Source organism: Marmota marmota, unplaced genomic scaffold (assembly GCF_001458135.2).
Source record: "Marmota marmota marmota unplaced genomic scaffold, marMar, whole genome shotgun sequence".
In the NCBI taxonomy this organism is placed as follows: domain Eukaryota; kingdom Metazoa; phylum Chordata; class Mammalia; order Rodentia; family Sciuridae; genus Marmota; species Marmota marmota.
In genome coordinates, this window is record NW_026000068.1 from 1,151,337 (window position 1) to 1,165,970 (window position 14,634).

The 14,634-nt window shown below is 57.0% G+C and overlaps 1 protein-coding gene across 2 annotated transcripts; it reads left to right on the top strand.

Moving 5' to 3' along the window:
* Positions 1-1,547: 1,547 nt before the first annotated feature.
* On the top strand, positions 1,548-10,597 carry Ndufs6 (NADH:ubiquinone oxidoreductase subunit S6). Of its 2 annotated transcripts, XR_007351518.1 has the most exons (5): positions 1,548-1,706; positions 2,471-2,524; positions 9,138-9,260; positions 9,699-9,903; positions 10,428-10,597. XR_007351518.1 is itself a non-coding variant. In XM_015490444.2 (4 exons), exons 1-4 carry the CDS (start codon positions 1,599-1,601, stop codon positions 10,491-10,493), a joined length of 351 nt encoding a protein of 116 aa, XP_015345930.1. In that variant the 5' UTR covers positions 1,548-1,598; the 3' UTR covers positions 10,494-10,597. The 2 variants fall into 2 exon arrangements, 1 of the variants encoding a protein (XP_015345930.1); XM_015490444.2 differs by lacking the exon at positions 9,699-9,903.
* Positions 10,598-14,634: the final 4,037 nt, after the last annotated feature.

Consider the following 14,634-nt stretch of genomic DNA (forward strand, 5'->3'; position numbering starts at 1 on the left):
CAGGCGCCTGCTCAGTGGCGCGGGACGCTACCGCCCGGAAGTAAGATGGAGGCGAGTCTCCTGCCCCTCCCCACCCTCCATCAGGCGCAGAGCTAAAGGCACATGCGCACTAGGCTAGCCGGGCGTTTCGCACCGGGCTCCCGCGAACCATTCCGGTCGGCTACTTGTGTGCCTTGGGCGAAAATGCAGAAGTGGGAGTGAAACTGCATATTCACAATGAAAAAGAAATTACAACCACTTAGACATAGGAAAAACTGACAAACCAGTGTCTAAACATATGTGAAAGATAACGTTCTATAAGTGACATCCTGGCAGAAATATGAAGGGGTTCATAGAGGCGAGTGGATATAGACAGTGCCCCTAATTGATCACGAATAAACTGTTTATCTCCAACATTATGAAAAGCCCCAAACACGTAAAATAGTGCAACAAATTTTAGAGTGAACACCTAGATTGTCCAGTTAGCTCTCTGAATATTTGTTTTCAGGTATCTATAAGTGAATTCATCCATCTCACTTTTTACGTATAGCGAAGTGAGTCTTATCAGGCTGGCACTTGTTCTCCGCCAGTTCACAAGGCTAATCAGGCAGCCCACCTTTGTACCTCACCAGGTGAGCACCAGGATCCTGGAGTTTTATTAGCTTTGAGACAATTCTGCCTCTGAGCATGGCATTTGTTGGACCACCTTTTCTTTTTCTGAAGGCTTTTATGCGCATTGTTTCTTATCGACTTTTCTTCCTCTTTATCATTTCCCAATACCTGCCAGCAATATGTAGGCGTTTTTTCTTGGAGTCACCTGGTCCTCAGACTCTGGCGGCAGCTACCAGTGCATCAAACCAGAATCCAGACTGTGGCATGCCCGGATGGATACATGTAAGCTTCTGTTAACTCCTTAGGGAATTAGCACCTCAACCCCACTCCTGTTTTTCCTGTAAATTCAGGGCCCCACCTTAATCTTGTCCCTATGATGTTCGAGCTTGCTCGTTCTACGGGCTGGCCCCTGTGTGACTTTAACCCTTGGAAAAGTCTATGAAAAAGGTTTACGTTAGAGGACGAAGCCTGAGGGACGAAACAGTCTATACCAGGTTTGGAGGCCAGAGTTTTGTACCCTGTCTTAGGCATTTCTCAAGCCTGTGTTTTTGCATGCTAGATAAAATCGACTGTAGTTTTACTGGTAGCTTTTATTAGGTCTCTGTTGCAGAAACCCACGAACTGGGCTGCCTCCTTACCAGGAACGCTGCATGTTTTGCAAGGGGGATGCACTTCCATTTTCTTCCGCTAAGCACTGATGTCTACCAAAAATGCCGATACTTAAACTTCTCATGATCATCGATGTCATTAGAATATAAGCAGTGCATCTTCAGTTTCCACCCTCCTCTGCCTTTTCCCAAGTAAGAGTCGCTGGGCATTACTAACTACGGAACACCTGCGTCCTCAAAGAGCTCCGCCTCAACTGAGCGCAGTCCCAGCCCTCCCAGACGGCGAAGCGCACGCGCACCTCTTGGGGTGAAGTCTCGGGAGCACAGGCCCCCGCCGGAAGCCAGGCGCATGCGCGGCCCTCGGAGCGACGGCGCGCCGGGTCAAGGGTCACAGGCAAGATGGCGGCGGCAGTGACCTTCCGCCAGCTGTTGTGGCTGCCCCGGGTGGCCCGGAGTTTCGGCGTGCGGGTGTCGCCGACAGGGGAGAAGGTCACGCACACCGGCCAGGTAATGGTTGGTCCGCGGCTCGGCGGGGAACGGCATGGTGGGCTCGCGGGAGGCAGCGGGCAGACAGCATCGGGGGTCGCACAGACACCGACGGACGCTCGTGCACTCTTGTGCTGCCCCGCGCAGCTGACACGCTGTGCACGCTCGTGCTGCCCCGCTCACTGACATGCTCCTGCACACTAGTGTTCGTAAGCGCGCGCACCGACGGGACGGTGGGGGTCTCAGCCCTCCTGGGCCGCTCCTGGGCTACCTTCAGGAGCTGTCGGATGGGCAGCCCTGCCCGCTGTCTAGGGCAGACATCCTTTTGGAAGTCTGTAACCGCCAGTTCTTTTGGTCAAATTTCTTAAGGCTGCTTAGTATTAAATCGAGGGTGTTGCTAACTCGAGAAGTTTGATGTAGCGTAAAGCCCAGAATGGCGCTCCACTACGATGGTGAACCAACAGATGACCCTGTGTACTTGTCTTTAGTATTTAGAGGAGGAAATGAAGCCGTTTGCCATATGTGAAAAGAAGGTTGGGGTCCTTCCCGAGTCAGGCTTGTCTCTTCTCTTCCCTTCCTGCTGGCCAGCTCCCCTAGGCTTTCCACCTGCCTTCAGAATCTTTCTGGCAAACGCTCCTTCTTGCACAGTACACTTCTTGGGCGTTGGGTTCAACCTCAGAGGCCTAAATGCCAGGGAAATGCACTTCCCTGAAACATTGTCATTGATGTTCAGTGACCACTTTCAGAACTGGACTGTGAAATCACAGATGGTCTTTTTCTTTCAGGTTTATGATGATAAAGACTACAGGAAAATTCGGTTTGTAGGTCGCCAGAAAGAGGTGAGTGAAAGATCTAGTTAAGACAGGTAAGCATTCAAAAAGCTTATGTGGGGGGAGCATGCCTAATCCAAAAATCTGGAGCACCCCAAAATCTGAGACATTTTGAGCACCAACATGGTGCTACCAGTGGAGAAATCCCCCTTTGACCTAATTTTTTGACTTTTCAGTTTGTGTATGGGGGGGCAGGCACAGGGATCCAGGGCCATGCACACTACTAGGCAAGCTCTCTACCAGTGAGCTTGGCCTCTAAGAGTAATTTTATAGATCACTTTTGGGTTTTAGAAAAACTGAACAGAGCACAGAGTCCTAAACACCTCTGTCCCTCACGGTCTCTGCTGTTGCTCACATCTATCTTGTGTTGGCATGGACCTTTGTTATAGTTGGTGAACCGATTTTGGAACTGATGTCTGACTTGTACCCACAGATTACAGAGGGGTCGCTCCTAATGTATGCACTCTCTGGGTTTGACAGATGTGCACTGACGGGGACCCACCATTGCAGGAGCACACAGGGGTTTTCCTGCCCAGCACATCTCTGCGCCTGCCTGTTCATCCTCTATACCCAGCCTCTGGCAACCCCTGATCTCACTATCTCTAGTTTCATTGGTAGTATTTTAACAAATAAGATGAAGCTGGACTTAATCTGAAGACCAAGAGTAACAGAACACTGGGTGTTGAGCTGGCCTTTGCAGGAGAGAATGGGAAGCACCTCCCCATGGGGCTAGTGCAGTCTTGAGCTGCCATGGCTGCAGAGTGCCTGTATAGGGCCCCACGGTCCCAGTTTGTGGCAGCTCTTATTGAGAGGAGGCTGCAGATATGCCACAGAATGAGGCACGCCCCGCCCCCACAAGAAAGGGAACAGAAGTAAGGCCTGATGTGGTCCTGGAGTTGGTGGTGCCCTGGGCCCCTGGAAAGGTGGATGCCTGGCTGCAGGTTCTTCTGCTGCCGTTACTGGGTTGTCAGACATGCACTGTTGATAGCAGATATCCCTCTCCTGCACTGGTGGTACTCTGAGGCCTGCAGTGGGAAGTGGTGTGAAGGGGACATCTGGGACTGGAGGTGGTGGGGACTGGCCAGAGTGCATTGGTGTGTTTGCTTACAAGCTCGGGTGCTGGGTTGTCCTGGCCGGCTGCATTCAGAGCCATGCCCCCACCAGTGAGTTTTCTAACACAGTGAGTCTTGGTTACTCATCTCCTGGGGCGTGGGTACCTGGTGCCTGAGACAGGGATGGGCTGGGAGCAGCTGCCCCAGGAAGCACTGGGAAGAGAGCACCTTGCTGTGCGGCTGCTCTCCTTACAGCTGGAGGGCAGGCTCATTTTCAGTGTTTGAAGGTAAGCAATTAGGCAGAAGCTGCAGAACACCTGTAGACTGGGTCCTTCAGCCAGCCTCCCTCCCCGTGGGATGGGCTCCCTCCTCAGTCTGCACCCAGGCAACCCACATTGGACCTCTGTAGCCAGGTGGAGATGGGTTCTGGGCACTGTTGTGACCTCCATAGCCTGGGGCTGGCCGGGATGTCAGCAGAGACCCTGTGGCCTCACCTGCCCAGCCCCTCGCTGCTTTTCAATGGCACTTTAAGGTGCAAGCCATCACTGATTTTAGGGAGCCTGCAGGTGGTGCTCACAGGTTCTCCAGGTGAGGTGAACAGATCCTTCTGAGAAGAGTGTGTGCAGCTTAGGCTGGTGGACAGTCAACTGCAAGCCATGCTGGAGAGGAAGCTGCCAGTGTGTGGTGTGGAAGCACATCAGGGGCCCAGAGAGGAGCCAGCAAGTGCCGTCAAGGCAGCCGCTGCAGGGAACCCGGGACCCGCCATTCCATGCCTAACTGGACCCACGGGAACTGAAGCCGGGGCCGCAGGCACGTGGGATCTGCACAGCTGTGTTCACGTAGCGCTGTTCACCGTGGAGAAGATGTGGAGGCCATGCAGGCCTCCTTCCACAGGACAGGGGATGGGAACATGGTGCATGCACAGTGGGACGCTGTCCAGACCTAAGAGCGAAGGGACGGGGGTTCTGATGTAGTCGCCTGAACCTTGATGACAGGGTGGGAAGTGTTGGGGGCTTCGTGGTGCTGCAGTGGGTTACAGGGACAGGTGAGCAGGGGTCATGATGGTACAACTTTGTGAAATGCTTACAGCCATCTCAGCACTCAAAGGGCTTTAAGATGCTGGTGTTGATGTGCCTTTTGCCATCTTAGGGAAACAAGATGAAGCCGGGGCCGCAGGCACATGGCTGTGATCCCAGCTGCTCGGGAGGCTGAGGTGTGAGGCCAGCTGGCAACACAGTGTGACATGATAAAGAGAGAAAGAAATTGGGGAGAAGGTGACCTCAGGCCCCTGTGGAGACTGACTGGGTCCCTTTCAGGGGCTCAGCAGCAGTGCTCACTCCACCCTGTTTGTCACAGACCACTCAGGCAGGAAAGGGATTTCATGCTGATGCTGTACCAGGGTGGGAAATTGTCACTTGTCACCAGGGTGGGGCAGCTCCTGGGCCAGGGCATAGAAGACATGAATAGTGAGTCCTCTTGAGGAATACGAATCACAGGCCTGCCATCTTGGCCAGGGCTGTTTGCCCCCCAGGACCCAGAGAAAATGTTCAAACCGTTAGTCACCCAGGTTCAGATGTGGTGGCTTCTCTGCGAGGCAGCCGCAAGATCAGCCCTGACTCTGTTGTGAGTAACAGAAAATCCCGGTGGTCCATTTCCAGGACACAGTGTTTAGCTTTAAAGGTAACATGACCAGGATGGAAGAAAGGCGGCTGAAGGGGCGGACCCACAGGAAAGTTACAGCCCCAACAGAGGAGGTGGGAGGAAGGGCTTCCTGATCAAGACAGACGGACTGTACAGGCCAAAGGCCCTCAGCCCAGGGGACCTGCCTGCCACAAGAGAACAGGGGGCGGGGGCACCTAACAGTGTATTTCTTTAACTCACCCAGTAGAAGGCAATAAAACCTGGGTGACCAGGGGAGATTGTGTACCACCGTGCTCAGCCAAAGAGGAACCCAGAGAGGAAACACCACTTGGACCCAATCTGGGGCTTGGGGTTTGAATCGTGTCCGCATGCCCAGATCAGAGGAAGGGTTGTCATTTCCAGGGTGGCAGTGAGCAGCTGTGAGTCTGTCCACAGATGGTCTCACAGGACCCGGCGGAGCCCTGCCGCTCCCGTCCGCTCCCCTGGGAAGAGCAGGGGGGGCCCCGAGGCAGCGTGGTGCAGGCTGGCGTGTTGACTGCGTTTTCATCATCCTCCTGCGTGGAGCTGAGTTCTGGGGAGCAGCTGCTAGTAGTGGGAGGTCAGGGTGGCCCTGGGCTGCGCAGTAAGTGACAGGAGGGCAGTCTCGTGTGTCAGCAGCCGCCCGGCGTCAGCCGCCCTTCCCGCAGGAGACCTGGGTCTCGGTGTGCGGGGGCCTGGGGGGTGTGAGTGTGGCCTCTGGCACGTTGGCACGTAGTGTCCCGTGTTGCGACAGGCCTGCCGCAGGTGCTGCTGTCGTGGCCGAGGGGCCTGCAGCGCCACAGTGGAGGCCGGCCGCTGCTGGGCACTGCTGTGGGCTTCGGGCACCGTCATTTCCGGTGACTTCTCTGTTTCCAGAGAGCTCCGAGAGGCTGCACTCGGTGGTAGCCTGTCACTGACAAGTCCTCCTAGAAACACCGACCCCTCTGGAAGGCCATGTTTCCATGAGCTGTGGCGAGAGGCACTGGGCATGGCCTCTCGGCGGCCAGCCTCTGCCAGCAGTGGTACAAGACTCCCCAGCCCTGGCCAGGTAGTTCTGGACACAGCTGCCTACCTGTGTCGTGAGCTTCTGGGCTTGTTTTCAGCCCCGCTCCTGTCCTGGCGAGGGTCTGTCTGCCTGGTGTAGTCCAGAATGTGCAGGTGGGAGTTGGGGCTGCAGGGGTGGAGGCCAGCATGCCTCTGGACTGCCAGGACCCTGTTGGACTGCAGCTCTCACCCGACTGGAAACAGCAAGGTTGTTTACCCAGCCAGCCTTGCAGAGTGACCTGGGGCAGTCTATTGACCTTATGTCGGGCTCCGTGCTCCTGTGGGCCTCATGGCTTATGGGAAGGGCGGGACGCTGCGTCGTGCAGTGTGTCCCCTGTGGTATGCAGCAGCTGTGGAGCCTCTGGCCTCCTAAGCTGGCTTTTGTGGAAGTGCTCTGGAAAAGGGAAAATCTCCTGCTTGCAGCAGGCCTGGTGACTCATGAAGGAACAAGGGTGGATTCAGTGGGGCTTGGGGTGGGCGGAGCACTGTGTGGTGGGCTTCTTACCGCTAAGGCTCTGCTTCTTGCAGTGAGAATGCCTGTCTTCTGGCTGTTCCAGCTGCTGACTGAGGCAGTTAAGTCAGGGATGGACACTCCTGGAGGTCAGCCCCACCTGGGTTTCTGGATTTGCCAACCGGGGGCATCAGGAGGTGCTGTTCACCAAGCCAGGATGTTGGATTCCTTTGTAAAAAGCCACTGTGAAGTGGAGCAGTAGAGCAATTCTTTCTTCCCAGGCTCTCAGGTTTCTGCCAGATGGTGCATACTAGTCTGTAGGTATTCTGACCATGGAAATAGACAGGGAAGCGTCCCCCAGTGGGCAAACTCTTGGGGGCAACTGGCGCCCTGATTCCCACAATTGGAATGCCCAGCAGTTTCCCCCTGAGGCTATTAAGATAACTCTGCGGGTGCACTACCTGGTTTCCATAGTAACGTCCTTGGGTGTGGGAGGCTCTGTTTGTATTAACCTGGACCTGATCTCAGTTGGCCCTCACGGTGTAGTCACGGTGAAGAGTAATATGTGGCCTGTTTTGAGTGAATCAGCTGGGCAGGAGGGAGGAGCGGACACTTCCTCTTCTTCACCTCTTTACTCTTCTCCGCTCCCGTCGGTCTGCCCACTTGTACCCCGTGTCTGTCTGCCCTTTCGTGTGTCTCCTCACAGGGGTTCGTTACACTAGTCTGGTAGGCGATGCGGTGGACGAGGAGACCAGGACTCGCCAGCAGACACAGGAGACCCTGAGGAAGGGCTCTGCCGTGGTTCCGAGCCACTGCTGAGGGCTGGTCCCCGAGGCACGGAGTAGATTTGGACAGGCGAGGGCCTTTTTCTTGTGCACATGTTTCGGCTTTGTCCGGGGTGTCTGGCTAAGTTAACGGGTCAGCTTGACGCATGCCCAGTCCCCTCGCAGTAGGCTTTTTCCTGCAGTTGGACAAGTCACTACTAGAATGCGCCTGGAGAAGGGGCATGCCGGAGTCCTGGTGACACGCTGGAAGTCAGAACCTGGGTGTGTGGTGGGACAGTCACAGCCTGATTTGATAAAGGTCTGATGTTCCACGATGAAGAACTTTAAAATACACAGGAAAAGGCACCAGAGTCCTGTGGAAATGGGCGGCAGACCTGGACTTGGCGGAGCTCTCAGCTGCCCTGACGGAGAGCAACACCACCCAGAGCTGCTCTGAGGTGCCCCCAGAGGCGGGGCTGAGCCCGGCCAGCGTCTGACAGTTCTGTGTGCTGTTCATCCTCAGGCCGTAGGGGCCCACTGCCCGGTGCTCCCTGAGGACACACTTCCTGTTGTGCACACCTGTGTGCGGGGCTGCTCATGCAGTGCCGTTAAGGGAGAAGCATGGAGAGCGCGAAGTCAGCGGCCGCACACAGGGCACGTTGGGCACTGTTATGGAAGGGGGCTCTGGGGAAGGGGACTGCTTTCCAGGAAGTGCTGGTTGGTGGCTGCATGCAGCATTTTGTGATGGAGAAGGAGGCGGCGGCAGGAGCCCCATGTGTGCAGGTCAGGACCTGCTGTGGACGCTCCCCCACCTGGTGAGGCGGAGCAGGCTCCCTGCCAGGCTGGGGAGGACCGGAGGGCCTGGTGCTGCCTGTCCCTTCAGGTTTGTTTGGATGTGTGAAAACGTGTTTGAATCAGCCGGGAGGTGGAGACTCACTGCGGCAGGGCCAGCTCTGCGTTTTGTGAAGCCGTAACTATGCTGGTGGGGATCTGCCTCTGGTGGGGGTGCAGCCCCTGGACTCTGGTGTTGGGCCCGCAGTTCCTTCAGCTGGGGACTGTGCGGGTTAGCATGTGCTGTCATTGAGCTCCAGTGCTCTCACCGTGCAAAAAGGCGCTTGGGTGGACACTAGCAGAGACAGTCCTGTAGATCGGAGTTGGCACTCTCTCGAGGACTCACTGTTCTGAACCGCATGTCTGTGTGGGTGTCTTTGTGCTTGCGAGAGCGTGTGGGTGTGGATGTACGTGATGACATTCGTGGGGTCATGCTTGCCACACACCAGCTTCCCTGTCAGGTCTCTCGAGAAAGCCCGGAGGCCTGTGGCCAGCTGTGCTCTTCTGGGTCTGGAGACGGTGGGCACAGGCACTGGAGGGGACAGGAGAGTGAGTGTGGGCACCTGGGGCAGGCTTGGCAGTTGCCGAGCCAAGGGCAGAGTGAGAATTCTTCCTCCTGTTCCAATCCTTGCATTCCATGTGAAGGGTCAATGTGGACGTGTGGCTGTGTTTCACGGAATTGTTCGTCTGTGTGGAAAGACTATGATGGTCATCTTTAGTGAAATGTGCCGGGTCATGGGTTGGGTGGGTGCTGTTGACAAGCTTCCGTGGTATAGATGATCCAGGCTGTGTGCACCTGGCTAAGTTTCCTCTTGTTCCAGGTGAATGAAAACTTCGCCATTGATTTGATAGCAGAGCAGCCTGTGAGCGAGGTGGACCACCGGGTGATCTCCTGTGACGGCGGCGGGGGCGCCCTGGGCCACCCCAAGGTGTACATAAACCTGGTAGGTAGCCCTGCTGCTCGCTGGTGCTCTTTGTGTGGCCTGCTGGTCCCCAGTGGTCACCTGCACACACTCGCCTGCCAGCCTGCACGGCGGGGCCTGTGTGGAGTGGCCTTCTGGAAGCAGCTTCGTGCCTGAGTGCTGGCTTGGTGTCGTCCTGGGGCCTCCCCCCTCCCCCCTCTAGCACCAGGCCTGTCTCTGAGCCATCCCCCTGTCTGCTGTCCTAGGCTGCCAGGCAGGGTGCCTCAGCCTAAGGCTCAGGCCACGGATGTCCATGCCTTTCCCAAGGCTGGAGGCCCAGGTTGGCGGGCAGGCCCTCTCCTGACGGCCTTCCCTGACTGGCAGACGCTGTGTCCTCCCTGTGTCCACATGTGGTGGTCCCTCTGCATGTGTCTGCTCATGCGGACCACCTTAGTGACCCATTTTAACCTCCTCCCTGAGGGACCTGTCTGCATCCAGCCACACTGAAGGTCGGGATGGCAGCATGAGACCCTCAAAGGGAGGCTTTTCCTATCGGCTAGCACCACACGGGCTCGTGAGGACGAGGAACGGGCCAGTGGAGGAGCTGTGAGGCCCTGGGGCACATCCCCAGTGGTGCAGGTCATGTGCTGGAGGAGAGAAGACTGCAGACCCTGTGACGGGGCAGGTGGGGCTCTTGTTTCACCAGCTGGTGTCCTGGTTGGTGGCCTGTCGCCTTTGGAAGTGGCCTTTACTGGAAGCTGGCATTCATCTTGGGTGCTTGTCAGGGTAAAGGGCAGTGTAGCAGCGCAAGGTGTCAGCAGCCTAGAACAGGATGCTGTCACCTTGTGTCCAGGTGACATCCCTGGAGCCCGGCCCGTGGGCTGAGGTTGGGGCATCCTGGTCCTCGGGCTCAGAGAGCAGGTGGGTCGCAGCCAGCTATAGCTGTTGGGGGCACGGGAGTTCCTCTGGCCATCCTTTGGGACGGCTGCAGAGGCAGGGCCTGAGGTGGGGCTCCATCCTCTGCCTCCCGCTGCCCCACAGGTCAGGTCAGGGTGAACCAGGATCCAGGGCCTGCTCGTCCCAGCTCAGCCCCGACCTGGGCCTCAGTGAGCTTCTGGTTGACATGCATCTCCTGTCCTGTGCTGCTCCTCAGGCTGTGGTTGGAAGTGGAGTGTGCACTATGAGATTTTCCTTTTGAATTTTTTTCAGGACAAAGAAACGAAAACCGGGACATGTGGCTACTGTGGCCTACGGTTCCAACAGCATCGTCATTAGCATCGGCACCCTGTCGCCCAGCACCGCGGGGTGCCTCAACCTCAGGAGCACAGTGTAGGCGCCGCTCCCTGTGCAGGGGCCCTGCTGAATAAAGACACCTCCCGCGAGCTCTCCGGTCTCTTCTTTCCTAGGACGAACTTCCAAGGTGGTGGGGAGGAGCCCACAGACAACAGGCACACCAGGGTCCCCAAGACGGTAGAGGAAAGAGGCGAGGCGGGTTCTGGGTGAAAGAAATCAAGCTCCAGCCTCTAGGGTCTAGAGAGAAGAGAGCAGGCAGCCCTCGCTGGTGAGCTTCCAGAGGGCAGCGGGGCGCTGGGAGAGCCGGGCCAGCCCTTGGTGGTCAGGGACCTTGATCACCCGAGCTCCTTCTGTCCTGAGACGTGCCTGTGTGAGTGCAGGGAGTTAGCCACCATGCCTGACCTTGGGAACACCGGGCAGGAGGGCTGGCCTGGGCTGTGCTCCGTCCTTCTTGGGGTGGGGGGCACTCGAGGGTGGGGATTGCTGCAACGGGTGGGCACCGGCCAGGTTTGTGAGTGAGGCCTCCGTGTGCAGAGGCCATGTGCACAAGGGACAGCAGGTCATTGAGGGTTGGTGCCAGCGTTGGCAAGTCTCAGGTGGGCGGGGAGGGTAAGGAGAAGTCCTGGGTCTCAGGAGCTGTCCTCTGGAGTGGGGTGAGACTGACGAGTCAGGGAAACACCTGCCTCCTGGGCTTCAGGTCACAGTGGGAACGTGACATCTGTGCTCTGCAGGGTCCAGCGAGGAGGAAGCCCACGCCAGGGAGTGGGACACGGGACTGGGAGGGGAGGAACGCGGGAGGAGCATTAGAACCTGTCAGCCCTGTGCCAGAGCAGGGAGGGAGCCACAGGCCCTGCTGGCTCTGAGTTGCTTAACCCAACGGCCGTGTTTACCGAGGGTCTCTTGGTCATGTCGGCATTCTGCTCTTCAGCTCGACTTAGGTCAGTGTGTTGGGTGCCGCTGGTGTCCCTTCCCTGGACAGGCGTGGCCCTGGAGAGCTGCAGGGCTCTGTGCTGGGTTTTAGTCTCTGAAACCCAGACTCTGAACAGCATTGCTCCAGGAGAGGCCCCAGGGACTCTCCGACCAGTGTCCTTGCTGAAGGTCGCGTGGCGTGTGGGTCACACTCTGGGCATCTGCGCAGGGTGAGCGTGCTGCTGGTTCCCTGAGGAGATGGTCATTGGGTCTTGGTAGTTGGGTGGTGCTGCATGGAGGCGGGGCAAGCCAGAGTGTCCCTGGGTGTGGAGGCTGGACTCCAGGGCGTCTTGGCGGCCTTAGATCCTTTCCCCTCACGGCTGTTGGACGTTGATTCTTGAGCCACTTCCATAGGTTGGATTTCTTTCTAGAAAATGAGCCTGTTGCTGGCCTGTCTGCTCTGTGTGGCCAGCCGCTTCTCCCTCTCCCGGTGGCCCTGCTGCCTGTGGGCCTCTGGCCACTCCCAGAGGTCTGTCAATGGCATTTGTGTTTACAGTGGCCCTTGGCTTGTCGGTCCTTGCTGGTGTCTGTCTGGATTCTTGCGTCTGTTTCTGCTCATTTTCCGTTTCCTCTTCCTTGCTGTTTATTGTGCTGTTCTTTCTCACCCCGAGGTGGATGATCTGGTTTGTTCCTTTGCCTGTGGACTGAAGGCTACACCTTTCCCTCCGTCCCAGTGTTAGCTGCATCCCTCTGGATGGTGTGTTTGTGCTTCCGTCAGTCCTGTGCATCACAGAAGTGGGTCTACAGGAGGGGACGTGTCTTTGCGGTTCTGCTTACCTCCATGTGGGTTTGTGCTGTAGTCTGAGTGTGCTCCTCTACCTCGTCTGGGAAGCTGGTTGACTTGCTCTGTGATCCTCCCCTGGCTCATTGCTCAGGTCTTGCCTTGGGTGGTGTTTTCCTGCACTGTGTGGCCCCGGGGGCACCCTCCTGGTTCTTGCTGTTTTCTCTTTAAAAAAGAACTAGCATTTGCAACTCTGCTGTGTCCTGAAAGTCAAAGTGGTTGTGTCTTTCCACGGAACTGACCTTTCAGATGTGAGGTTTTCCATAATAAAACTCCGTGCCTTCCAGTGTGCTGTGCCGCCTTCCATCTGCACATCGACTCCATTTGGTGAGCCTTCGCATGCTCTGGGTTCCAGTTCTTTTACCATCCGCATTAACGGAGCCTGGTGTTTTAATTGTGTGTCCCAGGAGCAGAGATAGGTGGTGCTTCGCCAGTCAGTTTCGCTCTTTGTCTCTTAGTTCATATCTACATTCCTGACCTTGTCCTGGGTTGGTTTCTCCTTTGCTTAGAAGAATCATTTTATTTTCTCTTTTCCCTACTGAATTTTTCTTTAAGACAAAAAGTCACATGCAAACGGGGGAAAAATTGGGAATATGTGTAGCAGGTCAATGTGGAGATGAGGCTGCCATCTTTGAGGGGAACGAGATAGGCACTGCCCTGTGGAGGAAGCAAAGCAGAGGCCAGTGAGCGGGTTCTCCCTGAGCTGCTGTCAGGCCTGTAGGCAGAGAGCTGTGGTGTCGGGGCTGTAGGCAGAGAGCTGTGGTGTCGGGGCTGTAGGCAGAGAGCTGTGCTGTCAGGCCTGTAGGCAGAGAGCTGTGGTGTCGGGGCTGTAGGCAGAGAGCTGTGGTGTCTGGGCTGTAGGCAGAGAGCTGTGGTGTCTGGGCTGTAGGCAGAGAGCTGTGGTGTCTGGGCTGTAGGCAGAGAGCTGTGGTGTCTGGGCTGTAGGCAGAGAGCTGTGGTGTCTGGGCTGTAGGCAGAGAGCTGTGGTGTCTGGGCTGTAGGCAGAGAGCTGTGGTGTCTGGGCTGTAGGCAGAGAGCTGTGGTGTCTGGGCTGTAGGCAGAGAGCTGTGGTGTCTGGGCTGTAGGCAGAGAGCTGTGGTGTCTGGGCTGTAGGCAGAGAGCTGTGGTGTCTGGGCTGTAGGCAGAGAGCTGTGGTGTCTGGGCTGTAGGCAGAGAGCTGTGGTGTCTGGGCTGTAGGCAGAGAGCTGTGGTGTCTGGGCTGTAGGCAGAGAGCTGTGGTGTCTGGGCTGTAGGCAGAGAGCTGTGGTGTCTGGGCTGTAGGCAGAGAGCTGTGGTGTCTGGGCTGTAGGCAGAGAGCTGTGGTGTCTGGGCTGTAGGCAGAGAGCTGTGGTGTCTGGGCTGTAGGCAGAGAGCTGTGGTGTCTGGGCTGTAGGCAGAGAGCTGTGGTGTCTGGGCTGTAGGCAGAGAGCTGTGGTGTCTGGGCTGTAGGCAGAGAGCTGTGGTGTCTGGGCTGTAGGCAGAGAGCTGTGGTGTCTGGGCTGTAGGCAGAGAGCTGTGGTGTCTGGGCTGTAGGCAGAGAGCTGTGGTGTCTGGGCTGTAGGCAGAGAGCTGTGGTGTCTGGGCTGTAGGCAGAGAGCTGTGGTGTCTGGGCTGTAGGCAGAGAGCTGTGGTGTCTGGGCTGTAGGCAGAGAGCTGTGGTGTCTGGGCTGTAGGCAGAGAGCTGTGGTGTCTGGGCTGTAGGCAGAGAGCTGTGGTGTCTGGGCTGTAGGCAGAGAGCTGTGGTGTCTGGGCTGTAGGCAGAGAGCTGTGGTGTCTGGGCTGTAGGCAGAGAGCTGTGGTGTCTGGGCTGTAGGCAGAGAGCTGTGGTGTCTGGGCTGTAGGCAGAGAGCTGTGGTGTCTGGGCTGTAGGCAGAGAGCTGTGGTGTCTGGGCTGTAGGCAGAGAGCTGTGGTGTCTGGGCTGTAGGCAGAGAGCTGTGGTGTCTGGGCTGTAGGCAGAGAGCTGTGGTGTCTGGGCTGTAGGCAGAGAGCTGTGGTGTCTGGGCTGTAGGCAGAGAGCTGTGGTGTCTGGGCTGTAGGCAGAGAGCTGTGGTGTCTGGGCTGTAGGCAGAGAGCTGTGGTGTCTGGGCTGTAGGCAGAGAGCTGTGGTGTCTGGGCTGTAGGCAGAGAGCTGTGGTGTCTGGGCTGTAGGCAGAGAGCTGTGGTGTCGGGGCTGTAGGCAGAGAGCTGTGGTGTCGGGGCTGTAGGCAGAGAGCTGTGGTGTGGTGTCAGGGCTGTAGGCAGAGAGCTGTGGTGTGGTGTCTGGGCTGTAGGCAGAGAGCTGTGGTGTGGTGTCTGGGCTGTAGGCAGAGAGCTGTGGTGTCGTGTAGGGGCTGTAGGCAGAGAGCTGTGGTGTCTGGGTTGTAGGCAGAGAG

What these genes read in the sequence shown, in the direction of transcription:
- Ndufs6 (XM_015490444.2), top strand. Translation starts at nt 1,599, where the DNA reads ATGGCGGCGGCAGTGACCTTCCGCCAGCTGTTGTGGCTGCCCCGGGTG. An exon ending in TTGTAGGTCGCCAGAAAGAG is followed by an intron (nt 2,525 to 9,137) that starts GTGAGTGAAAGA and finishes CTCTTGTTCCAG; the next exon opens with GTGAATGAAAACTTCGCCAT. An exon ending in CCAAGGTGTACATAAACCTG is followed by an intron (nt 9,261 to 10,427) that starts GTAGGTAGCCCT and finishes AATTTTTTTCAG; the next exon opens with GACAAAGAAACGAAAACCGG.